The 27958-nt window shown below is 39.9% G+C and overlaps 1 protein-coding gene across 17 annotated transcripts in view; it reads right to left on the reverse strand.

Moving 5' to 3' along the window:
• ARPP21 (cAMP regulated phosphoprotein 21) overlaps positions 1-27958 on the reverse strand; it is a 197514-nt gene that overhangs the window by 64391 nt on the left and 105165 nt on the right. For 11 of the 17 annotated variants that reach the window (XR_014226886.1, XM_082292468.1, XM_082292467.1 and 8 more), the window contains 4 exons: positions 12671-12779; positions 10765-10866; positions 4370-4407; positions 2243-2302 (listed from right to left, as the gene is read on the reverse strand). Coding sequence is in view for 16 of the 17 variants with exons in the window: in XM_082292468.1 (XP_082148594.1) it covers positions 2243-2302; positions 4370-4407; positions 10765-10866; positions 12671-12779 (309 nt within the window). In the remaining variant the exon portion in view is untranslated. The remainder of the gene's footprint in view (positions 1-2242; positions 2303-4369; positions 4408-10764; positions 10867-12670; positions 12780-27958) is intronic. The other 6 variants (XM_082292472.1, XM_082292471.1, XM_082292465.1 and 3 more) reach the window with 3 other exon arrangements.

A 27958-nucleotide genomic window follows, 5' to 3' on the forward strand; every position in this document is an offset into this window, starting at 1 on the left:
ATTACACAGCACTGATATAGCATTTCTGTTGCCTGTCAAGTGTTTTCTTCCCTCAGCGAGCCCCTCACTACTTCTCACTTTGCTGTCCATCCCCTATGATGTTTTTCTCACCAGCTTCACCTGCACTCTACCTTTATCTTCATATCCTTATTTCTATTGCACCTTGCTCCCAGTCATTATCAGCTTTGAGAGGTCATCCAAAGCCTTCCCTAAACATGTGTCCTCTCAGTGTGACCCCAATCTCTTCACTGCTGATGCTTCACTTAGAGACCCAGGAGTTGGTTTATTTCCCCACTGCATACAATAATCGTGAAGTTCTCTGGGTAGAGACTGTCCTTGAACAGTTGCAGAGAACCCAGTGTACTGTGAGCAAAAACACAGCAAACTGTGATCAGAATTTGGCTTATTCATGGGAAACTACTTACACAGTACTGCTAAAATGACAAAACCAAAACGCCTACCACGGCTTTGTGCAACCTGACTGTTACGCCAAGTGATGCTCATAACACTGCACTTGGAAGGATTTTAAAAGACATTTTCCACTCCTGTGTCTTATATTACAGTATAATAGCTTGCAGGCTCAAAGCTCTTTCTACAAATCAAAAGGATTGGACTGTATTTAATTTTTTTTGGTCCCCTTTTTCCTTATGGACTTGGTTCCTGCTTTTTATTTGGAGAACCTGCTGAGCTGTGTCACTTGGGACATGAAGGAGGCAGCATGCTAAAGATGGGATCAGGCTGTTGCATTCCTTGCCTGTAACAGAGCCTCTCTCAGATGTGATCAGCAGTATAAACCTGCTGACCTTTGCTAGACCCAGACAGTGGGAAAGCATGAAGAGAAACAGCACAGAAGCAACAACACAAAAAAGTAAAAAGATTTTTAAAAGAAATCCTCCTTTAAGATTTAATCAGGAAGAAAAAAACCCAATGTATATTATTTACAGACTCTTTTGTACTCTTGTGCTTAGATGCTAACAATTCTCTTGTATTTATATTCTAGTGAAAAAGAGGGAGAGAAACAGAATGCTATTGTACCCCTGTTTTCTGTGGTTTTGGCTTACAAAAAATTTCTTTTAGTTCCCCAAACTCAAACAGGTATTAGCTATTAAGATTGTGTTAGTAGACACCTCCTAAATCCTACATGCCCAGTCTAAGACTCTCAGATCATCAAGGCTAACTCAAAGCAAGGAGGAGAGTTTTTTGCCTGCTGCCTGTGGTCATGGGGTGCAGATGCAGATACTCCAGCACTGTTCCTTATCTGGTGCAATCTCTCCATGTCCTCTGTGGCTGCTGTGATGACATGCAGACTCAGCAACCACACACCAAATTTTTTCCTCACACATCCTTTTCTCCTCATAGTGAAAAATTACGTAATATAAATGATATAGGTTTGAAGTGACATATGCAAACCCCAATGCACACAGACATCTAGTGCTTTCTGCCTGGCTGTCCATGTGCCTTAATAGATGACAAACATGCTTCTGAAAGCATCCATTCCTTCATCCTCCTCTGCTTAAGACTTGTGGCAGCTGAGTGACTTTTAGAGCAGCCTGGTTGATCTGAACTGAACCTGTGAGAGATCGTGGTGAGAGAAGACAACCTTTCTAAAACTCTCAGAAGAACACTGGCACCACCAGATTCAGTCTTCCTCTGATCTGGTGTATCAGCTGGTAGAGCTGCTCTCCATGAAAATAGGGACTGACTCTTACTCATCTCCCGTTGGCTTGGGATGCTGTTTGGGATATGAGATGCATCTGAATGTTCTCTTTGCGGAAGGAATTGGAGTTGGGAAGACAAAGTTCACAGAAGAAAGTTTCAAAACATAGGTACTTCAGATAAGGGAACTTCAATCAGTTTTGCCTCAATGTACTTCAGCTTTTAACAAACCAACAGAAGGAAAAAAGGTCAGTCTGGGTACAAGTCTATGAAACGTGCCTGTCATATATGCTTGAGCAAAAATGAGCTACCACTAGTCTCTCCCAAATAGCCTGAGCAGCCAGGCAGCTGAAAATCTCCCATGGTTTCTGAGGCAGCGATCCATAAAACCGAAGAAAAGGGTCCTGTTGTTACCTCTGCATTCAGAGAACATGAGAAGAGTGGGATAGAACTCTGTTCTCCGTGCTCCTTTCCAACCAACAAACTGACATTCCCACACGTGTCAAGGTGTCCCTTGGCAAGGACACAGATAGAATCACAAATGAGATGCACTGGGAAATAAATATTAAATAAAATTCATACAAACCTAAACAGCTGTCTCTTCTTATGCGTATCATTGCATACGCTACTGTCTTCCAAGAGCCTACTGAAAAATGAAAAGAAAGATTATGCTAACAAACACGGTAATTCAGATTTATCTGATCTGTAAAGCTGTATTTAATTTCTAGATACATCTTTTAATTCGTGCTAGATTGAGTTTAAATAAACAATGCTAAAATTGCCCCCTCCTCCCTCTCCCATAGCTGTACACAGCCAACTGAACATAAGAAACATCAGCCAGGGAGGCTGAAGGCCATTTAGCATTTCCTGTCACCGAGCAAGGTAATTCTCAGACGCTAAGGAACCATACATCTACATCCAAAGGAAAACTCATAAGAATATCACCTAATAAGAACATAAAAAATGCAAGCCAGCAAAATACTGCATATGTAATTTTAAGTACTTGCTGAGTCGCTTGGAAGTCTTTGCAGCTCAGAGAAATGCTCAGATCCTCTGACGCAAAAGAAAGGCAAAGCACTTTAACACATACCTAACTTTCAACACAGCCAATCAAAAGGATTGCTCATGTGCATGGAGCTAAGTACAAGTTTAAGTGCTTCACCTGATCAAAGGCTGTAGGGCATGCAGCAGGAAAAAGCAGTGTTCTGCAGAACGCAGCTGAAGTCTCCCTCAGGACAGCAACAATGCAGGCAGTACAATTTCCAACCTGGACTTCTACTGGTCTCCACTTTGATATGCATCCTCACACTGGGCTGGTCAGTCAGCTCACGGGTTCAAGGACAGCAAACCATGTGCCAATACCAGAACTGACCACATTCTCCTGCACACAGGTGTGGGATTGAATGCATAAACCAGGGGAGGCCTGGATATGGCGTTCATGGTTTATCCCATAAAGGTACCCACCCTACCCGTGGCAGCACAGCCTCTGAGTGCTGTCCATGCTGACTTGGAAAAGTGAACAACTGCGTCATGTTTGTCGTCCCAATCTCTCCTGAGAGGGAGAAACAGGTTTATGGGAGCATCTGCTTTTTGCTTTATGGGCTCCTCTGTTGCAATTTCGATTTATTTTGATAAAACATAGTCACAACACAGAAGCAGCAGCTGAGGAATTATCCTTGGCCCTCAGAATATGAGGGGGTTAGATGACAGTGGCCATGATCTCCCGAGGGCCTTCCCTCATTCCACTTACAGAAGTGTCCATCGGAAAAGCTGGTTTGTACCATTACTGTGGAGTCATTTTCTATGGGAACAGCTTCACCCATAAATGCATCTGACATATGTAAGGATGGACAGAGAACAAAATACTGTGAGAGAGAGCTTCCCCTTGTTCAAGAGGGTGATAAACAGTTTTAAAACCTGTGCAGGACAGACTTGGGTCAGCACTGCTCAAACACCCACCAATGGATTTCTCACTTTTGGTTAAAATCCTTATCTGCCATAAAGGTGCACACTTTTTAAGATTTTCAACACAGTTAAGCTAATTTACAGCTGTTATGGAGCCAGCATTTCATATGTTGTAGATCTTAAACACAGTTTCCTCTTCCCTTTGCTTTGAGTGGATTTAACACGACAAAAATAACATTCACGAGAACTATCACGCAGTAATGCAAAGTAACAGTGAGCTCAAATATTACCAAAATATCACCATCTCATTACTACACTGCAGCAGTAAAGCAGGAACTTGTGAGCCTTCACAAGCAACAAGTGATGTCAATGCTGCTGCTCAGTCCCACAGGAGAGCAGCTTAAACAACAGAAACTCAAGTCTGGTGTTTCATAAATACCGTCATCCAGCCACTGCTAGAGTGCTTTTTAAAGATCAATAAGTTAAATTCTAAAGGCACTCCAGAGACAGAATGGTCATTCAAAATGAAAGCTTAGGTGGCTCCCCCTCTCTCCCACAATCAGCTTTTTTAAAACCAAAATGCAAGCCTCAGGAAAGCAGCAGCAATACTTTATCTGCTTGGATACCATACTGCAAGGCAAGCTCTATTACCCCCTCTTAAAGCACAAAACCTCTGCAGATAATAAGGATTACAAATTTGCTCAACAGTCTTCACATTAGGATAAATGACTACAGAACTATAGATAGACAAAAAATAAGAGAAACAGCTAAGTTTAACACACACACACAAAATAAAGCTATTTTTTACCTGTTTTCCACAAAAAGGTTTTCCTGGGAGCAAACTGACTGAAAAATAAAAAAGGCATTGTATCAGACGTTCTAGATATGCTCTGCTGTTCCAATTTCTTCCTTGATTTTAGAATTACCTCCCCTGCTCAGGCTTAAGGGGATTTCAATTCATGCATCATTTGCATTTGCAGAGGACAAGAGGGGAAAAAAGGGCAAGAATAAGGTCAGGCCAGTAAAATAAATTCCATGCATTACAACACATTGCCAATGAGGTGTCTCAGTTTGGGAACAAACTGAAACTTCTCAGTCAAGAGATCTGAAGAAGGCAGTATGTGCAAAATACTGGCAATCTGAAGGGGAAAAATGTTTTTCCTGCATAACATAAGGTTCCACTGGTCTGGCCTACCACCTCAAAATAAAACTGCAAGATAGCACAGAGCTGTAGGTAGGAAGGACAAACAGAAGGAAAGCATGCAGAATTGACAAAGTTCCTCAGAGGGAGAGAAGATACTGCAGTACTTAGAAATAGTGTGTGACTTCATATTTTACAGTTGGAGAGGGAACACTGAGATATAAAATGATAATAACCTTCTTAATAATAATATTAACAACAATCACAGCAAGAAGGCTCTCTGCTGGAGGACTTAGATCCCAAGAAAGGTGAAGGGCTGAGAAGAAATAAATCCTATGGGCAAGCGTATAATTCTTTCAGAATTACTTAATTTTTTATGCAGAGAAATGAAGCTGTGCTCAATTTCCCATGAATAATTCTCCCTCTTTGATTTTTTCATTTCCCTCCTATTTCATGTTCGCTACACAAAGCGGCTCGTAGCTGTCACTGGATTATATCTTGATGAGGTACAGAAGAAAGAATAGTCAGTACTTGCACTGAATTTAAACAAAAGGCAGGCAAAGGGAGGAAGGCACCAGAGATCATGCCCATTACTTCTGTAATAACAGGACTCAGCCCAAAGAATAATAAAATGCCATCATTAACTCTGTCAAATTTTAACAGTATGGGATAGGCCCAGATTTTGGATGCGTCTGTTTTGAAAAGGGTGAGCTAATGACCCACTCGAAAGAGTGCTGACCAAACACCCTGCTCATTCCTAATGCTCCAGCTGATGCCTGGACAAAGTTCTCCCTTGGCACCACAGCCAGTGCTATCCCATCAGTTTACAAAAGGAAGAAATTTATCCCTGAGATGACAATGCAATTTCTCATTAGAGTGTAATTCACCCACTCAGAATCCACATTGGGAACAGCTGACAGGTCTGTGGGCTTCCCAGGCAAGCTCCCACCCTGCACTCCTGCTAAATTTGAAAGGCTCTGGGCTGCATCAGGGGCAAGTACGTTTCTCTTTAGCACAAAGCCTCAGGACATCATGAGCAAGTTCTCCATTGCCAAGAACCAAATTCCCACCAGCTACAGCAGACCTAGGGTTTCACCCCAGGCTGAGAGCAGATACAAACCGTTTCACCTAAAATCACCAGGATCCTTTGTACAACTACAACACTGTGTCTTCTCTCATTTTACGTACCTTACTCAGGCACCAGGTTTCATTCCCAAATGTGGCTGTACAGACTTCAGCATAGTCTAACTATGCTGAAGCAAAAAGCCCCAAAAAGCATAGGGAAATCACCCAACCTCAGCTGTGGGGCTGTGTCTTCTTCTCGAGTTTCATGATGGACATCTGTGCATTGACTTCTGTGCAGTCCCATTCCAAAGCACAGGATTACAGCTACTCTTACAGAAAAACCTTTGCTTAGACCAGAGTACTGGTCTGTGTACCCACAAAGTTACAAAAGCAAAGGGGCATGTAATGTACCTGTCAATATTTATTTTATTAAAGTTTTAAAACAGACTGGGGCATAAAGCAGAATAAATATATAGGATTTATATTTTATCAAGCAAGCAGAAAGGTTTGCTTCATTTTCAGTGTCTTGATGGGAACCACTATCAAGTGTATTATAGACTTTAAACGGAGCCCATAACAACTCCATTTGTCTTCTTGGCTGATGATGTTGGCACAGTGCCACACAATCCCTGGAAATTTTTCTTCAGTACAGGTGTGGGGCTGAGAGGCAGAGAAGACAGGCACTTTTTTTATTATGTTATTGTTAAAAATCAGATGGCTAAGCAGCTCTGGATAGAAATTTAGCTCTACAAGGTCAGGACTCACTTTCCTGATGTATAGCATCAACAGTGCTCAATTTAAAGCACCAGGAAAGCTGAAACACCCAGCACAGCTGTTGTCAAAAAAATCCTTAAAACACCTGGCTCTTGTATAACCTTCGAACATACTGACAACAAACCTACCAGATCAAAAAATTGTGTAAGATTACCTACAAGTTAGTGTTCTTGGAAATCTCTGCATGCAAGATTTCCATTAGGGTGCTCTGTATGACTAATTTTTTTTTAAGAAATGATGTCTTGTATTCACTTTTCCAATTTTCAAGAGCCTTTTAAAGTCTCAACTGGAAAACGTGCATCAGTTCTGCCAATGCAGTAGGTAAACTGGGAGATGCTGCTCTTGTTTTTAATTACATTAGCCAACACAAATAACTACTAACATGCAGCAATATCCTGCAGTGGATACCATCAGGTAGTAATTTTCCTGTCAGTTAACAAGATGTGATAGATCTCAGGCTCCCAACTAACGCTTATTATTTGATCTGCAGCCACAAAGTCTCTGTACACCAGTACAGAAGTTTTAGTATCTACAGGTTTATGGTGGCCAGCATGAGGCATGCCTTTGATTTGTTTTTATTAATATTAAGCACTCTTCTTCCTAATCTCTTCCCACTAGAGGAATAGAATAGGCTGAAGCCACGTCTACAAATATTTCTTGTTTCTCTCTTTAATCAGAGAGTGATAAAGATTCTCTGAGTTTTCTTAACTAGAGGAATCGTGACTTACTGTACCTAAAGGATCTAGTTCTTCAGAATACACTCCTTAGTCAAAACCAGCCATTACAGTTGACAACAGAAAATAAACAGCATGGTGTATTTCCTTTAATAAGTTCCATGTGTACCATAGGCAATTCTAGCATTTGTGTAAGTAACAGAACATCTACATTTTTCATTGAATACAGAATGATTGCCAGAGAACATGAAACCTGAATGGTCCTAGCATGACTCTGGCTCATGAAGTTATACATTGCACTAACCTTGAAGAATGAAATTTCCCCCATGTAATTTGATTGCTAGTCTTTAGAATCACTTTTCTGCATGCTTAAAAGCCAAACCTCATGCATCATTTATGCACGCATTTGGGATCCTCTGTTAAATCTACACACAGGGAATTAACAACTTTTTTTATTCCTGTATGTTGTTCTTTGTCTTTCTTGGACAATTACTTTTCAACTTCCCAAAGGCAACTAAAGCAGTTCAGACAAGGAACTTCTCTGCAAGACCCAGACAGTCCAGTCCTCTGCTCCAGTGCACTTGGTTGTAAAATTCACAAATTGATTTAAAACTACATTTCCAATAAAAACATGTTTTAAAAAGGAAGGCTGTAAGTTTTGCAATTAAAAAATAACCTTGAAAATAGTTTTGAGCATAACAGAGCTCAGTCCGCACTTTTTTACTGTCAGCAGCCTGAAAAATTTGAGGTGCACTTGGCAGTTCTTATTTCAGTGAGCTGGAATGATCATGTTTATTAACTATTCATTTCTTCACCAATCCTTTTATTAAGATATCAAACTAACATGCTTCTCAATCCCTGCCACTTGCTGAGACAGGAGTCATTAAAACTTCCAGCTCTCCTTGTCAAAATTTGTGATAGCCAACACAGCAGATGGAAAACTTGCCAGAAAGTATAATTTAAACTGACTAATACCAGACCAATCATCATAAGGACTATCATAATGATGGCATTACTCATGAAAATACTTATTTTGTTAAAAACTTCCCACTTGGAAATTAAGAGATCTGGTGCACTAGAGTACTGCAAGACCAAAGGAAGGACAGGCCGAGCTCTCTGTTGGTATATGGGGTCCCGGTTAAAACATTTTTCACAGCACTCAAAACATGCATGGAATTTTTTGCCCCTGTAACCAGACTGCCTTTTCCTCATAAATTTTGTTTAAAGTTCTGACTCTTGGGCTGTTATCTAAAGGGCTTTGGGTACCTCAGACATGTTTAGAGTGGGGGATGCAACAAGTTACGGCAGTACTCTTGACCTTCATGACTGCCTTTTGAAGACCTCTCATGCAAGCTCTCTCCATGCATACTCTAATTAGAAGTGATGTATCTATGATACATTTGCTAAGATTCATAAGCAAGACACTGATAAATGCTTGACTACAGCAGTGTAAACAGTACAGAGGTAACAAAATACCACATGATTAATCCATTTGTGACTCTCTTTCTACATCTGTAATTTGCAGAGTAACAAGGCTTAGGTACCTACCTCACATAAACCTGGGGAAAACTGGATTAATTAATGGTTGCAGAGGGCCTTAAAACTTCAAAGTCTTACATGCAGTAAGTGACTATCTATAATAGGAACCCATTTCTCTTTCCTAAAATTGAAAAAATACATTGTCCACCACCACAACCACTGGCATCATCCTAAAAATACCTTTTATCTGGCAAGGAGTGCTCCACCCAAAAAAGCTCAGCTAAAACACAGATTGCTGTTAACATTAAACATACAGCTTGCTGAAATTCACTGCACTACGATGCTCACTAACACCTGCAATAGCAGAGAGAGAGAGAGCAAAGGAGTGGATATGAGAGAGAGAGGGAGAGATATCTAATATTTCTGATCTTTAAAGTGCTCCCTCCTGATTCCATTTAAAATGCCTGCCACAAAGCACACTGTTACTTAGGTCCTGCCACTCGAAGATGCTAACCCAATGGACCACAACAACCTCCTGCTGTGGACAATTCAAATGCTCACCACTTGCCTGTTTTTAGAACTGAAATATCTAAAGGTAACAGCGGCAGTACGCTATGGAGCCACTTTAGCACACTTTTCCAGCCACCTCTGTTTCCCAGCCTGGCATTTCTAGGTGCAGCTTGTGATAGAAACTGGACTTTTTGGAAATGACTTTCCGTTTGGTAATTTTTAGCATTTTGCCTCATCTGAAGCCTGCGTCAAAACCCAAAGATTTTTTGGTTTTGCGTAAGCTCTTTCGTAATATGCCAAAACCTGCATATTTCATATCAGAAACTTGTTGTAAAGAGGCTTTTGGAGCTCTTGAACAACTTGGCAACTCTACCATGTATAGATTGTGACAGTATTTACAGCAGACCCACATGCTGAAACCAAAACATAAACTGAAGGGCCTCTCCTTCAACTGGAATCATCTCAGCCAAGAAAGAAATACTGAGACTAAAAACATTTAGATGTAGCTAGCTATGTACTAAGAAGCAAGTGAAACAACACACATCTTAAAACTATACAGTGTATTCTGCCAAAAAAATCCAACCTGGACGTGTGCAACTCCAAAACCAGATAATAATACTATTAGCCCTGCAACATATGAACAGTTTTAATTTAAAAGGACACTGCCCAATATGATTTTCAAAAATAGTTTTAATTGGATTTATTACCATATTCCTCTATATTGCAGAACTCCCTCTGAGATGTGAGATAGAACATTAAAATGCTGATTTTTTTTCTTTTTTTTCCTTTTATTACCTCATCAGTATTTTAGCAAATTGTGATTTTCTTCTTTTTTTCAGGAACATCAGACATTGCTCATAGATGTTTCAGACTTAAATGCTTTCCTTAGCAATACACCTTGTTGTACAAGTTCTGAATTTTTGGTAAGGGCAAGAATTATAATGTCTGCTTCATCGTATTCCTTTTACAATATAATCATCAACAGCATGACTGACTCTTTCTGATGGTAGAAGTACAGTTCTTTAATCAGTTATTTCAAAAAAATGACGCAACTCCATGTTTAACCTCTGCCCTTTCTTTATTCTCATTGTCTTGATCCTACAGCACTGGCCCAAAAAACAAAAGCCATGAGGAGTCTCTGCAGAAGGACACTTATAAAGATTTGATCCACCTTGAAAAAAATATAAAATAACACAGCTATTTGAAGTTATTGAGAGTGTCCACTTAAATCACTGCTCTTTGGCTAGCAAAAGAGAAGGAAAAAAGAAGTAAACCTAGGCCAAGGGAACATGGGACATTCAAAGAAACAGGATAAGCACTCCCCAGACAACATCCTGGGCCTGATCTCTCCTCTACTCTTCACCCTGCAACTCTCATCACCTCACTCTCCAGAAGCCAAATCTCCATACCTCTAAAGCTCCTCCTGCACCCTCTGCTTTCCCTTGTCATCTCCAGCTCCACAGGGCAAGTCCAGCTGCAGTGTTGTTGTAGGAGGGGGCAATACTGTCTGACTACCGGCGAAGGTATGGCACTAAAGAGGCAATTAAAATAACTACTCACATCTTGTGCAAATATTCTCTCCCTCACTCTCTGATACTCCTCTTCTCTCTCTTCAATTGATTTACTTCGTCTGTCATCTCTAAATGGAAGAATTCTGTTTTGCTGAGCAGAAAGAAAACCAGGAGGGTTATATAAGTTGAGCTGTTAAAAACTGCCATTAAGTAACTGTCAGCTGAGAATAATAAATGTTCACTTAAACAAATGAAGCACAAAAATGATAGCTGTCATTCCTGCACAAAGCACCCTGCAAGACTGGGTGCTTGAGGATTTCCAATTAGATACTGCACATGGGTTCATAGAGCAGGTAGCCAAAAGGAGGCTTTCTGCACAGCTTTTGTGGACCTGCCATCCTAAAATTGGGTGTTCTCACCCCAGGTCTAAGTGCCACTGTTCTCAACTGCTAACATTTCTCGGTTCTTGTATCAGCTGTGAGGAGCAGGAGGGCAGGCAGTGGTGTGCTACCTACGAAATTCAGGAAGAAAGAGGGTAACTAGGCTGCAAGAGCTAAACTGTAAACCCTAGAAGAAACCCACAAAGTCTGTGTGTGCAAGGAGAAGTCCCGGATATTCGGCACAACAGTTTAAACCATTTTCACACCATAAGGAACCTTCCACTGAAGTTTTGCTGGGAAAAGAAGGGCTATTTTTGCCTCTTGGTAAACCACAGCGTGGGAAATGGCTGTGCCATAGGAAGGAGGAGTGGAGAAGACAGCCCCCACAGGGAAACGCTTCATTGGCAAGTGAGTTTCAAGGACTGCTCCTTCTCCCCCTGCACCCCAGCACCGGGTGAGATAGGTCATGCTGCTTTCCTTTGACTGATCCCCATGGTCACCACACCCTGAAATTGCTTGGGGTTTCTTTTCAAAGCCAACTTCGATGCAGCACAACTGGCAAGGCTGCATTGTACAACTGAAAGTCAAAGAAAAAGAGGGTGAAAAGAGGAAAGAAAAAATCAGTCCTTTACTGAAAACATGAAAGGAAGTGGCAACAAGAGACTCACTGGTTGGTTCCTCCACAAATATAACCCTAGCACAGAAAGCATACGCTGTCTTCTTACCTGTGAGAATTTTCTCATAAAAGCAAATCACATCAGAACCGTTTCAGATAATTTTTTTTTTGTTCATCTATTCCACATACACAGCTTGCACTGGATTGCAACAGCACAACACCTGCTTTTAAAGGCAGCACAAACACACACATTTCCCTGGCGCTCCCCTACTCATCAAGCTCACCTAAGGTAAGGTAGTGTTATGGCACAGGCAACACAGGGGGGAACGTCTGCCACAGTACATGCACAAGCAAGTAAGTTACACAGACAGTAGAAGGTGGTGAGGGCACAGGAGGAGGAAGGGAACTAAAAGATGAGCCTCATTTATTTTTGGTCAAAACTTCATTTAGGATGGTTTAAAAAAAAAAAAAAAAAATCAACCTGGCCTCACCATCACATATTTGGGACTTTTTTTTTTTTACTTTTTTTTTTTTTTCCCTCTCTCCTTTTTGGGCTACATCAGTTCATCACTGCTCCATACTGAACTCCAACTCTGAATGGGTACAACGGAAGAAGGAAGCTACAGGGAGCGTAACAACTGCCGTAGTTAGGCAAGACATTGAGGAATGCGACTGACACAGCCTTCCACGCAGCCCGGAGCCACCGGCATTCCCCCTCCCACGGGCATGCAGCAAGTCCTGCGCCAAGCAAACCACCCATGCAAACCCACACACTGCCACGGCTGAAGCGGCCACGCTGGGGCTTGATGCCACCCACGGTGGTATGTATGCCAGAGGAGGCGGGGAGGGGCAGGAGGGCAGGGGAGCAGGAGAGCAACAACAAAAGAACAACAATAACATCAGTCAGCCCACCTTCAAAAACAGAACAAATTTCAGCAACTCTCGAACCGAGAACCAACCTGATTGTCTTCTTTATCAATACTAGAGTTATCTCGCTTCAAGATAAATCGCTTCTGGGATTCTTCACCTTTTTCATCTTTTAAATGTTCAGAAAACCTTTGCTCTGGTCTGCCAGCAAAGTAAAACATAGCAATAAAAAAATCTTTCTTTTGGTTTTGCCTTGATCTTTATTTCTCAGTGCTCTTTGTTTTCACAGAGGCATTCAGTGCAAAAGCAGTTAACATTTGTGAGATGCTGCCTATAGCTGTCTGAGGCTGCTGTATCACTGCTAACTGTTATTGCTATAAATAGCTTTTGTTGTTGTTGTGTAGCAAGGAATGGGAATCCAAAGTCTCAGTCACTGAAATATTTAGACTCTCCTCACTGTGACTGAAGGACAGGGAAAACAAATTACCATACTGTATGTTAATTCGCTTCCTTCAGTAGCTGGGATCTCCAGCAACACTGCTACTTAGTGAAGCCTATCCATCTTGAAAAGGAAAAACTGGTAGAAATCTTAAAAAACACAACACAAAACAAAACCAAAACGAGACACCCAAGAGTTTTCTCATTCCCAGTACACAAAACCAGTAAAGGGGGGGACTGATGATGTTTTGCTTAAACAAAAGTTGATCTCATCACCATTTAGTGGGAAAAATACTCCAGAACAATCATAGAGTACCAATTAGTTCACCACTTTAAACTCACACATTTATTTATTTATTTTAAAATCCAAATCACACTGGTTCTGGCTCAGCATTTTCAGGTTTATAAGCTGTTACGACGCTGTTCCACGTTCTCACCTTGTGCAAAAAGCAGTATCTTATGTCACTTCACCTTGTGCAAAAAGAGAATTTTAAGAAGCAACTTTTGTGGCCAAGTTGGTCACTGCCATTGCCTCATAGCTGTCAATAAATAATGTTCCAGCCTGCACAATTCCCAGAGGGGTAATGTTTCAAGCCGGCAGTGTTTAAACCTGAAGTGTCTTAAGCCCAACCACATCAACGGGTGACCAACGGCCTCAAGAACTGGGCTCACATTCATATGCTGCTATCACCTGACTGAGGGTGATAATTACTGTACAAACTGTGTTTTAAAAGCAGTAATACACAGTGAGATTCCTGTCAGGGAACACAAGCCTTGTGCCCAGTGCTGAAAGAGCTGCCAACAGCAGTGGTGGTAGGAGATGCTCATGTCTAGATACCTACACAAACAAGACACAAAGCTTCCACTGACATCAACAGAAGCAATGGTGAAGAAATCAAAAGGCAGAATTTAAAGTCAGTGCTTTTGCAAATAAAAGTCCTCTACAAGCGTTAAATAAACCTTTCAGCTTCATCTTATTTCACAACAGAAAATTAAACCAGATGCATAAATCAGCAACCATCTTGTTGTTACAGCATTATGGATTTCAAATCAAAATACAGCACATATTCACGCCATAATTGCAGTCCATAACAATTCATTGCCAAATATACAGGAAACGTTTGTAATAAACTGTAAGAAATTAAACAGTAAGGCACACCAGCTATCCTGCCTCTCTTTCTGTGTGAACTTTGAGGACTTCCACTTCTGCTCACAATTTACATTTTTGTGACTAAGTGACAAAACACACTGTCCTGATTTCCACAGATTTTGACAATTCAAGAAATCTCTGTTCACCATCCACAGCTGCTGGCACCAACAGATATAGCACTGCTTGTAGATATAGAGCCCAAGTCACTAGATTCCCTGGATGCCCTACTAGCCCTCTTTAAGGAAAACCCAAAGGACCATGGCTCTCTGCATAGTAATTTCATCATCTAATGGGTCATTCATTATGTTTCCTCATAAACAGAAGGGCTACAAAGCCCCATTAATGGATTGCTAGGTGGGTTGTTCTCCCTTTGCTCCCATTAATGAGTACTATGCTTGCACAGCCAGAAACGAAGATTCAATCACTCAAATATTGTGCTTTGACAGGACTGTCTGAGAAGTGCTATTTTTCTTTTTTACATCCTAAAGCACAAACAAAATTTCTGCAGTTGTACCATCAGTGTAAAATTTAGAGCTGTAAACTATCTGCTGAGCATCTACGAAACCATATACAAAGCAAATTAATTAGATTTTAAAATGAAGGGGAAAAAAGGTAATCAAAAATTGGAGAGAAAAAAAGCTTGAAAAACAAACATTTGAAAAAATGTCTCCTCCAATTACCAACTTATTTAAACACTAACATGATTCTCATCTTTCATAGCATTATTTTAAATTTTAAATCTCATTTTCACTTCATTTACTATTTATAAAATGTTTCTATTTTTCGTAAGAGAATAGGAGAAGTATAGACCAAGCCACGAGTCAAAATTAATGATTCAGTATGTGCCTCTTAATAAAATTAATCTACAAGCCCAGTAGGTGATCAGTCTTCAGTTGTGAAAAGAAATTTGCTTGGGCAGAGAGACTCTGCAAATGTGCAGAGCGCTCCAGAGCACCACGGTACCTTCAGCACCGTGAGGAGAAGGTCCACCTCTCTCAGTCATCTCTGCAGCTCTGGGCCACTGCCATTAGCAAGGTGCCCAAGAGTATGACCAACTCAGTTAATAGGGATGCAAAGCCTGAAGGAAGACTGTCAAGTGAGATTTAGGATACCCCAGCAACAAGGATCTTGAGGCACACCAACCTGCAGGCTTCCCTCAAACACTGAAAACCATCAGTTGAAAGAAACAGACTATTTCAAAGAAGATACTCACACATGCGCATGTGTTTTTCTCTTCAATACTGTCTCCTGCATTTTCTTTTTTAACATCTATTGCAAAAATAAATTATTGGTAGGATACAGATGGCAAACAATGTTCAAAACCAGTAAGTGAAACCAAATGTTCTGAATGACTTGGGTAGAGAACAGGTTGACTCTGCAAACGTTTGGGTTTGTTCCACTGATGGAAGTCAGTGTAAACTCCACATTCCCAGCTTTAAAGTTCCCTGTAACTATATAATGCATTTGCTGTAAGGAAGCAGACACACTGTGGTTATTCTGGGGAAATCTGTTACATTAGTTTATGAATTTGCAGGTGAATCAGCTGGTTATAAAGAAGAAAATAATGCGCAATTTTGTGCAAGATGCAGTGTGGTGTCAATATATTAACACAGTATATAATTACAGTAATACAGCAGATGCAGGGAATTATTCTCATGTGAGTCCTAAATTAATAACAATCACATTTACTCTTCTAAGCTTTTTTAGCTGATACTGCCACTAGTAGTCAGCACAATATATTAAGATTCTGTTCATGCATGTAAGGGAGTGAATTTATCAAGATTATTTTTAGTATGGCATGAATTAAGTTCTTACTGAAGTCAAAGCAAGGTTTACAATTATTATTATTATTATTACTACAAAAATAAGAAAAATCAGGAACTTCTTCACTATTACCACACTGGATACTTAAATTACGTCTTCAAATCCTAAAAATAGTTTAATTTTAAAAATGGGACTTGCAGAGCCTTTTTGAAGAGGCTCTGAGAACTTCTGAAGGCCTTATCACTAACTCAAGTATTCTTCACTATTTAGGGATCTTCCAAAAAAAACTACAAATCACAAACAAAACAACTTACAGTACCTGTACTGTATTGGTGGGTTGACCCTGTGTGACAGTACACCCATCTACTTGGTAAGAGCCACATGCAAGGAAAAAGATATGCAAATATTTGCCTACAAGCCATGCTGTCTACTTGTATGATGGATTTCATTTAGCCCATTTGGTATTTCATTTACCCCCCCATGGAATTAGTGCATCACTTGAGAATCTCAAAGCCTACTATTCCAGAAAAAGAAGCTTAAGGAGGAAATACCTTTTAAGTCAATAGGATTTTTTAAATTTGAGGACTCTACTGAGAAAACCGAAAAGTATGACCCAGTTATAGCTTAAAGGCTCAGAAACCAACACAAAGGGAGGGGGAAAGCACACAGGCTAAAAAGATGTAAAGTCTGGCATGGTTTTTTCTTTGTTTTGGTTTTATCTAATATAACCTTTTGATCACTCAAATTTTTATTGCTTGAAAGTACTGATGAAAGCAAAACATCTGTGTCCTGAAAATGCAACTTCACAAAACCACAACTCCATATGAATTCGTATTTCCTAACACTTGTCAGGTAGCTCAGTTAGTCACCTTTCTGGCAATGTGGTTCTGAAGAAAATGCAGAGCACATTTCCTCCTTCCCTGTAAAACTCTTGATCAGGCACTATGAATGCTTAATGGAGATTAGACCTGAGAGTAAGTCAGTGCATCCTCAGGCAGCTGCACAGTCCCCTTCCCACTCCCAGATCTGCCAGAAAGCACAGGCCCTTTGAGCAGACACAGCAGCCTCTCCTCTCCATCCCACCCAGAAAGGTAGCACCATGATATTCAGATAGATGCCAGCAGGATACCTCCAGGTAGCCAACCTCAGTAGGTATCCTGCAGCATCCAAACATTTCACCATTAAAAGCTTCCCAAAACACTCTGAGCATCTGCAAACTTCTGCGAAGTCTGCTTGCATCACTTTAAACAGTCTCCTAATCTGTTTTATTCCCCACAGTGAAAAGATACCACTTCTTGTCAAGGAATCAGTTTAACCAAAGGTGGACACAATATGTAACAGGCATCATTAACCCTACTATGCAGTGTTTTTCCCTGGCTCAGGAGCACTTCTGCACACTTCTGTGCAATGTCAGGTCCAGACTTGGGGAGAGTACCCAGGTAAAATCTCAGGACAATACTGTGTCCCCATTTCTTGTGTCTGTGCTCCTTCCCTGGCAGCCAATGATCATTTCAACTCTTTCAGACTCATTTTTTTGTTGGCAGAGTACTGTAATGGTCACTTCAAGATATGGGTGAAGTTTCTTCTTTCTGTGCTTGGAATCATTTCATTGTGAGGGTGACCAGGCACTAGCAAAGACAGGGATGGTTCTGGACATGGTCTTGGGCAACTGGGTCCAGGTGGTGCTGCTTGAGCAAGAGTTAGACAAGATGACTTCCAGAATCCTTCCATCCTTAACCATGCTGTCATTTTGTGAAACACTGAGTCAGTTATATAGTAAGAAATCCATAGTGGATCAACCCCCCATCACTACCTTTTAGATGGTTTTTGTGTCTGTTCTTTCTTATATAAGTTGGCCATTTTCCTTTCTGATGTTATAGTTCCTTAAAAGCTATCTTCAGTCCTTACTTAAGCAAGGCCCCAAAGGCACTTTTCTGGACTCATTCCTTACAAGGAAGCTTGTATTTTGGAAATGGTAAAGCTGGAGTAAGCAGCAAAATATTTCTGTGCATCAGGAAGGAAAAATAAAAAAAGAAGATTTTTTTATAGCATTAGATGATTTTTTTTCTTCTATCATTATGGTGACTTTAATGCAAGCTACTTCCATTCCCTTCAGTAGAGTTCCTCTCAATTTATCTCTGGATGACAGAAAACAGAGTTCATCCCTCAGGCATATTTTTTACATGGACTCTTTAAGGAGAATTCCCCATTACATGCTCATTTAATGCTTTTGATTCTGAGTCAACCCTTGTAAGTGGCAATGAAAAAACCCCAACCCCTAACTACCTTAACCAGGTATTCACTATTTAATCAATTTAATCAAATTACAGATTTTAAAAACATATTGCAGAATGGTAATAGCTATTAGGATACACAGACTAAGGAAGGAACAGGGCATTTCCTTGAGTCTGCCAAGCAAACTAATGCAGTTTCATAGACCTCTATTTGCACAGAAGATAAGAAATGAAGTACTAGGGGGGAAAAAAAGCCTGCACTCATTTAAAATAAGTTAATTAGCTCTGAAATAACTGTCTAAGAATCAGGAAGCACAGACTCCACACCAAAAGGACAAATGGAAAGAGACAAGCATGAGCTTTAAATGTTACAGTTCTGAAGACTTAGTCACTGCATTAGCAGGGCACACAAACAGTCTGGTATTGTCAGGGCTGACTTCTATACAGCACATAAATCTTTATTATGAGGCACATGTATCTGACAGCCCCGCAGCACACAGGCTGTTCCAAGATGCCTTTCAAAAGAAGCAACAGCCTCACCATGTGTGGAGAAGATGAGTTTGACACTACAGTGCCTGATGCAGTTAAAAAATCTAGCAAGCACTTAGTGTAAGTCATCTGCAAAAGCCTCACAGGTAACAGCCAAGCAGCTATCTGAAAGAACCCCACACAGGAATGCAAGTTCAAAAGGGGAGATCACTGGGGTGGTCAGGAGCCCAAAAAATTGAACTTTGCATTTGCAGTGCAATCTTAATTTAATGCATATTACATGGCACAGTGCGTTAATATTCCTCTCCTGAATGAATGGCAACAAGAAGCAAAAAGTAGGTAGGCTAGTGGGGCTAGGAATGGGAAAAACACCACCTGGGGTACTCAGAATCATCATCTGGCAAACAAAATGAATAACTGACAAAAAGGATCTTATACAAGGATGCCATGAGGAGAGCAATGGAGTAGCAAGAGCTGGAGAGAAATGCTGCTGCTGACAGGATTCAGAAAAGTTGTGAAGATTTGGGGCACTCTTATGCAGGTGTTCTGATGGTTTAACAGTGTTTTCTTGTTATTTACACTTGTCTTTAATTAAACTGATTGCTCAGTCCATCATCACGTTGGCCTCTATTTTGAAGGCATGCTGTGACACAGTATGGTGGCCTTTCCTAGTGTGCTAGTTTGTGAGCTGTATCTGCCTGCTGTGTGTTTTTTTGGTTTTAGGCTGAAGTCTCTCCTGGGGTTCTGCATTACTACCCTAGCAAAATTATGTAAGCATTGCTGCCTCTTTGCTTTACACCTTGAGGGGCAAAACTCTTTTATCTGCAGTACAAATGCCTGTTTTGATCGTGGAGGCACAGGAACATATTCTGAGAGTTAGAGAATTTACAGACGTTGGAAGCAAATATCATCATTGTCAAAAGGCTCATCACCCAACTTAATGAAAAAAGCAGAATTCCAGCCCAACAGTTTAAATTTGTGGATTAAATTCTATCAGGACAACGTTTTACAAGAAGGAGGACCTGAAATTACACCCTGAAAATAGGTTTCATGTATTTAGGGGCTGATGGATGCTAAAACATGGTTTCAAAAAGCCAGAATGGGAATTTAAATATAGATAATTGTTAAAGTACAGTGCAGTTATATTATCACATCTTAATACTTAAAACCACTCAAGATAGCATTGCAAGCATTTGAAGGTAAATGCCTCATTAACAGATTGCTGCTTTTATCATATGAGTCACTAAGAACTGCTGTTATGATGGTAAAAGCACATTAAAAGCTATTAAAAAAAAATAATGTACAAGACAGTTCTTCAAAGTGCTGCCTTCTCTGTTGCACAGGGGGGAAAAAATCTGCAAAAATCCAAATGGTACCTTTTCTCTGATATAAGGCTATATAATCTTTATTTTTTTTTTTCGGAACAGCAGCTGGCCTCTAAACACGTTCAGCAGTTATTATTAAACAGGGATGTGGAAAGTCACAAGTTATTTCCACAGACATTCTTCCCCTCTATTTGGGGTTGCAAGTAAGTCTGGCAGGACTGGAAATAAGAGGCAGGAATGCTTCATGGAAGCATTTCTCCTTCAGTGACTATGAGGCTTTATTATGACACCTTTACCCATCCGTCAGGGTGCTGCAGGAATCTCTTTCGTGCCAAAGTATCTTGTGGACCAAACAGAGGGCCAGATTCTGAGGGATTTCAAAAGATACAATACTTAAAAACCCCAATCTAATGTTGAGGTATCATTGCACAACTCATGACCCCCACAAGCTTTCCTAAAACTTATTTCCAGAAAACCATCCTGTTTTAAGATATGGATGCAAAAACAGCACCTCCTGGCTCCCTGAACACCTGCTTGAGTACAAACTTCAATATTTTGCCCAGTATTTTCTGGCCAGAACAGGGGCTTTGAATACAGAGGAGAAGCCTGCAGGCCAAGGGCACATGCAAGCATCAGCTCTTCTGTTAGATGGGACAGAAGCACAATGCCCTCTCTCAGGCAGGGACTGTTTTAGGAGCTTCAAAATGCTCTGCTGTCCTCCTGTGATCAAACTAAGATTATTTCTTTACTGAGGGACCTGCCTCTGCTGCTCTCTCCCCAGCTGGATTTAATTCTTGATATTCAGGGTGTCTATTGAGACTGAACATCTTACACAGTACCAATTTATTTCCAGCTAATAGAGGCTCAAAAGTGGTAGCATAGTTTATTACGGAATTCATTAATATCTGATTTTTAAGGATGTGGCATATTCTGTAAGTGGCTGAAAATTACAGTGTTGCATAACTACTGTGATCTATTTAAAATTACACTTTTCTATTTCAGAAGTTCAAAAATTAACAAGGAAGCAAGAGAGAAAAAGGAAGCAAATTCAAGATTTGAAGACTACTGAAGATTTGAAGATGGTTCACCAAAAACCAGCAGGCTAACAAAGAAACTATCAGTCCTCTTGAAATGCCTCACGTATACACATTAATACCATAACAAATTCTTGTTCTGACTTCTGCTTCATGCCACGAACATTTTTGCCATCTCTAGCAGGAAGACTCATGGATCAGAAGTCATACTCTGAACAATCACTGGCCCGAAGAAGAGGGCCTGTTTTTAATAAACTGTCAGAGACAGCCTCACAAGGCTACCCGGAAGCAGCAAGCTGAAACAATAGACAAAGATTTCTTGAAATTCAATACTTTTTACATTTCTTTGAGTCTTATTTCCTGCGTTAAAAATGAGGCAGGCTACAGACGAGCAAAAGGCAATTATATAACCACTCTGAACCACCTCTAACATTTACTTGCTCAAATATCAACACCTTATTTCTGAATTGCTCAGACATAAATGCATTACTTCACCTACTACAGATACGCTGTTACCTCTGAGGAAAGCACAGGGGCCATCTCAGATTTCCAGATCTCTCTCCAGTGATTTGAAAGCGTAAGTGACCAAAGAGCATCTTGATTAATGAGCACTTTCTTACTACAGCTTGAACGAGCACAAGGACTAATTACTCATGCAAGAAAGAGCTTCCTTAAACCAAATTACCTACTTGCTATTCCACAGCACTCTCTTCCTGGGCAACCTTCCATCTACCCACACAGAGTAGGTGACAGTAACCTTCTAGGTTGAATAAAACTTACACTATTAAGCGGTGTGATTAAAAAGAAAAAAAAATAGAAGAAGAAATACCATAGATATCCTCTAAATAACACTTAACTAGTATTTCATCACAGTATAGAACAGCTGTAAAGAGCACATGTCCACCTTCATTATAAACAATTTAGTTTTAATAAATCACATTAGACGAAAATTTAATATGGGAGCTATTAGAACTGGTTCATTAACCCTAACATCTCATTTACAGAATATGTAATTTCTATGGGTCCAGTATACAGCTTACACTGAAGTAAGAATGAAGCCAGTATTTAAGAGTCAAATTAAACTCAACTTCAAGTGTACTAAGTATTTATGTTTTTTCATCTGTATCTTTCATGTAAAAAAGGCATATGACTAAAATGACAGAATGCTTGCTGAAAATAAAAGGCTGTCCTAATTCAACCATCATTAACAAAATAAAAACTACGTTTTTTTCTAATCATGTTCCTAATTTAATCCCAGACTGAAATAAACAGACTATTTTGTATGAAAAAAACCTTAAAAGCTATGAAAATGTAAGGTAACCTGTTACTTAAATGCCACATGTTACAATGTAGCTACAAAACCTCATAGTTTTTATTATACATTATTCTATTATTGATGTTCTTACTAAATTATTAGTCGCATCATGTATTAGTTCATCTTAAACCAAAATGTCTCAGCCAACTACAATGTTATTTCTCAGTTATACAGTTTCTTCATTTAGTTGCATACATCCACTATGCACCCTTTTATTTCTCTACACGTTTGTAACAGAAAATGTTGTAATACCAACTGAGCAACAGCAATTGCAAATCAGAGGGAAAGTCTGGATATCTCCAGTTTCTGTTTATTTCTTAGTAGCCAAGGAGCAACTGTTCTGTAGAGAAGATGGAAAAGAGGTAACTACAACAGAAAACAGAGGCCCTCTGACTCCACAGTCCCTTGAAGAAAAAAATAGAATGCCAGACTCCAATGAAAATAATAAAAGCAGAAATAAGGGTGTTCGTGTGCATTTTCATGCATCATGTGGCTCATAAAGCAATTCTGCTCTCATGAGATCATTGCTCTCTGTACATTTATGATAATTAAGAATAGCGTAAGGTGCTTGAACGCAGATGGATTAACACCATGCAGCAAACCAATTGCAAGATAACTATTCTGGCTTACAACAGGGAGGGTAACAAAACTGTTCTTCAAATTCTCTGGCAAACATTGAATTGCTTTGATTGAGATTTTACAAAAAAAGGTATTCACATTCAGGTATACATTTGTCACTACTCCCCTATCGCTAAAATGTCCCATCTTTCCCATCAGCAAACAACTGCTTAAAGAAATTAAAGTCATTTACACTGAATACCTTATTCAGTCAAGGGGAAAGGCATACTTTTCTGCATGCTCCAAAGGCTGTAACATTTGATATCTCAAGAAAGTCTTGGCACTTCAGCCTAGGGTAAAAAAAATTCTAGAAACTATTCTTCATTGAAATTGCCATGTTCAGTGAATCCCATTTTACTGACATGCCTGTAGGATCCTGTACAAAAGTTCAGACTCTGAAGATAGTGAAATTGTCACAGCACACCTCGACTAGCATAGATGTTATCTACAGCAAGATCGCTCAGTGAATACACAACAGAAACCCAAAGAGAACTTTTCTTCTTTGCTTTTGATTCAAACCACTCTTACACAGAGGAGGCAGAATAACACAGATTGTATGCCAAACTACAAAAGCCTTGCAGGTTATTCAAAGTACAACTTGAACATTGTGTCTCCTTCTGCTGATACAGTTCATTTCTAGCTTATAAGGAACCCCTGTAACGCACATAACAGCTTAATATTGCCTCAAGTTTTTGAGGCATCTCAAAGGCACCAAAACACTTTCCAACTGAGGCAGTATAACATTAACAGAGTAAGAAAAAACCCATGCATCACAAGGATCATAACTCACAACGCTCTTGAAAAATAAAATAGAACCAAGGATGTGAGAACTGGTATGAAATTCATAATAGCTATGCTACACCCTCAGAATGTATGAAAATGTCTAAACACAGCATTATATATCCTAAGCATCCTACCTTCTCGGTTCTGATGAGCCCTGCCACTCACACTTACATAAAAAAAGTACATGAATGCATGTGTGGGCTGTGATACAGACATGCCTGTCACATGGCTGATGATCTCAACCAAATGAAAATCCTTTCAATTTACCAAACACACCAAACACGTATCCCCTACATTTCTCCACCTATCTACAGATAGTCAAGTGAATGAATCTGATCCATCTAACCATATGAACAGTTCTGCAAAAAACTCTGAAGTACTTCCAGTTGTTTGATAGGAATTGTGAGGAATACGCAGAACAGAAGGTGGCACGTACACATCTTTTGGCTCCAAACAGGGGTGCACTGACTAACATATTGCCTCAATTCCAAACTTCTTTTTATATCGTATTTCACTGTCTTAAGTTCCCCATACACTTCTGTGTATCTTTAGATAGATGACAGGCAGACACAGATGACAGACAAATATACAATAGAATGGTGACGCAAGAGCAGTTTCATACTGAGCAAGGCAGATTTCCCATTTTAAGTAGTACTTGAGCTCTTTGACTATAAAAACAAAATAATAGCAGCAAAATCCTCCTTCATTCTCTAATCAATTTTTCTCATGTATACTGCTGAGAATAAGATTTCAAAAATTGGATGATTTAGTTAGGCAGGACTTTTGTAAGACATGAGATCATTAATTTTTTTTTTTTTTGAAGTTGTTCTCCTTTTTTTACCTACTTTAAATTTCAAAAATCATATGAAAAGAAAATTTGTTTTTAAAATCCACTATTCTTTAATGAGAGCTAGAGACTTAACTGTATTAAAGTCAACAAACACTAAGGCAGTCGAGGTCCTCACTATCTTTTAAAATTTCATTTCTTAAAAAAAAAGCTTTGAAAACAGCATAACTCATTCATATCCCAATGAAATTAAAGAAAAAAAAAGGCATCTTAGATTCTTAGATTAAGCTCTTCATTATAAATACTCTTCAGACTGAAAAATTGCCATTATTGTCTGACTGTGTTTTTTAAGAGAGACTTCACTGAGAGTTCATGAAAGCTGCAGGATTGCACTACCAGAGATTCAAATCCTAATGAATTTTTTACCATCATTTTTCCCTCTATGTAAAGCAGCACAGACAAACAGAGAAGTCACAGCCCTCCGTCCAGCTACAACTTCTTCCATAAACACTTTCTTTCTCATATTCCAAACCTCCGTGAAGTAGGTACTTTACAGGCATAGGTACATAAAAGTGGATACATGTTGTCCAAAGACAGCCAATTGATGAAAGCACGGAAACACCCCGACCATATTCTCATCCCCTGATTGGCACACACTAGTCCTTTCTGAGGCACCTGTATGGGAACATTGATACCAGAGTTTTCCAGCCAGCTCTTTCATCTCAAAACCATTAACTCTTTTGACACTTGTACTTCCAAGCAGGCAGCGAGCACAGGAGGTCTCTGCTGAACAGGATAAATGCACCTCACCGCCTGGAGCCTGGGAAGAACTCATCGCCTGCAAGCGGGAGCAGAGATATGACACGAACCCTCACTCAGCCAAAAAATAAGCACAAGGTGCTTATTCAAGCCCACAAGGCGACACTGCAGAGTCATATGCTCTTCTCAAACAGGCACACGTACACAGAAGTCACAGCCAGTGCTGAATTTATGAATTCTTGAGTATGTAAAAATATTCTCTCTCCACAGTAGTAGCTAAAGTAGTTTGGAAACCACATGCTATAAAGAGATAATTTATTGCCAAAATGCAAATCTTCAGAACATCTGTCTGTGGGACCTCTCCATAAATTCACATAAAGCTATCAAGGCTCAGTCTTACAGCACATCATAACCACGGTGAACAGCGTTTCAGATGCTCTTCAGATTCTCCGGTATTCTGGATACTGTCCAAGTAGTAATTAATAGAGTCAACACATTCCCAGTATTTGGTGTTGATTTTGAACTGCACAAAACTGTCTCCTCTGAGAGTAGTGAAATGCAGAACATATGAAATCACATTGGACACTTTCAGATGTGGAACTTACACAATATTTGCTGCGGATAATAAAATCTCATCAGCCCTTATTCACGCTAGATAATAACAAATGTTTTCTGTCAGAGACAGGGACATTTTAAAAAAACATGCCATATCCTCCAGTTATGAAAAGAAACAGCCACTTCACAAAAGCTTTATTTTATGGTAATACCAAAATAATGTAAATAACACTGGAAGCACCACAAGGCAGTATGAGCTTCGTATAATCCAGTTACCTACCACCAAATCACCGAAGAGGGAAGAAATCTGCAGCCTGTGTGGTGCTTACAAAATAGCTGTACTTACAGTCAAAAGAGGGGCAAAGCCCCGTGTTTATTTCTGGAATATTTAGGCAGGAATTTTTAATGGCCTCACCTCCAGTTTGCAAGACCACAGCTGAAAGGGCCATTAGATCTGTTATATCCCTACAACATCCTGCCTGCTGAGCTTGCAAGGATGGCAGTTCATACCTAGCAAATAGCCTTTCTTGCTCACTCCCACCATGCATGAAGCCACAGCTTCACCAGAGCACTCAGATAAAGCTTTGACTGTTGAAGAAGGCGTCAGTGTCCTCTCCAGAAGCCCTGTGTAAGTGTTTCCCACAGCACTTCCATGCTACCCATCTCTGAGATGAAAGCCACACAACAGAGCAAGGCATTTACAGATATTAATGCGCTAGTATTATTCTATTATCACGTCAACCAGGAGAAGGCAATGGTGTGAGGGAAAGGTCCGTAGCACTCGGTGCACTACAACAGTGATACTGATGTGAAGGGAAAAGGGAGGACTCTATAAGAGAGAGGAATGCTTAAAGAGCATTCAAACATGATTGTGTTTCATTTAGAGGGGACTCGCTTTCAGCTCAAAACTGAGCACCAGATTGCTGCATACTCAGCTTTTTCTTATTCATAACCAAAGATAGCCCTAGCAGGGGGCAGGTATTATCAGACCCTGAGGCTAAGCCTTTGCAGCCTGAGTGTTTCATTGAGCTACTGTAATTCTCTTGACTTCTGAAAATCAAACTGTTAGTGCACACTTTATTCAAACCTTTAAAAACATTAGTGCCCAAGTGCTGTTTCACAGATGTCCAAGTATCTCAAGGACAGCCCAGGAAAAGGACCTAAAATAAATTGCCCATGATCTTAAATTTACTACATTCACATGGAAGATTTTTAGGGCTCAGTGGAATAGCAAATACAAATGTGTATTGATCTTGCAAAATTAGGTAGTCACAGAATCACAGAATAAACTGAGTTGGAAGGGACTCACGAGGATCATTGAGTTCAACTCCCAGCCCTGTACAGCACCATTCCCAAGTCCTTCCACCCTTCTACAGGAGAAGCTAATAATATTAAAAAAATACTCTCTGCAATTGGATATATATAAATCACCTCACTACTGGATATATAAATGAAATAAATGTTTGTATTTCTCCTACTAATTGAATACAGGAAGTACACAATTTTCAAATGGGGCTTTCCTGTTGCAATACCAGATACCAAAATTTCATTACCCAGTTGTAATTACTTCCTCTTCATTAGTTTATAGGTAGAGAGGGAGAGGAAGGCTATGTTTAATACACATGTGGCACTTGGCAGAAAAAGTGATGGTGTTTAGCCATGGACACATTACTGCAGCTCATATCAAGTTTTGGTTAGCTTTACACAGGTTCATGGAGGAGCACAGAACTCATGCCAGCACAGGTTTAATCTGCCAGGAATTTTGCAATGCATTTGAACCATCAGAAGGAATTTGTGTTTCACAGAAACACTGTTGTCAAACAGTGAGATTTGAATGGAAAATAAAGTGGAACCAGGATGGGAGGAGAAGAAAAGGGAATGAATGGTGGCAGGCGGTGGAGGGGAACCAAATCCTAAATAATCAGGCTGGGCAGAAAATGATTCTTGAAGCAGGCAGAGCCAGAACAAGGAAAGAGGCAATCTTCTAAAGATGTTTGGGTTATTTAGGATATAGCTGCATGTGGCATCAGGTGACTTGCAAAGCAACAAGCTCATTTCTGTAGCAAAGTGGTGGTACTAAGGAATCAGGAAAAGTAACATTGCAAGATACTGTGCTAATTTTCTTGCAA

Source organism: Coloeus monedula (assembly GCF_965178545.1).
Source record: "Coloeus monedula genome assembly, chromosome: 1".
Classification (NCBI taxonomy): Eukaryota; Metazoa; Chordata; class Aves; order Passeriformes; family Corvidae; genus Coloeus; species Coloeus monedula.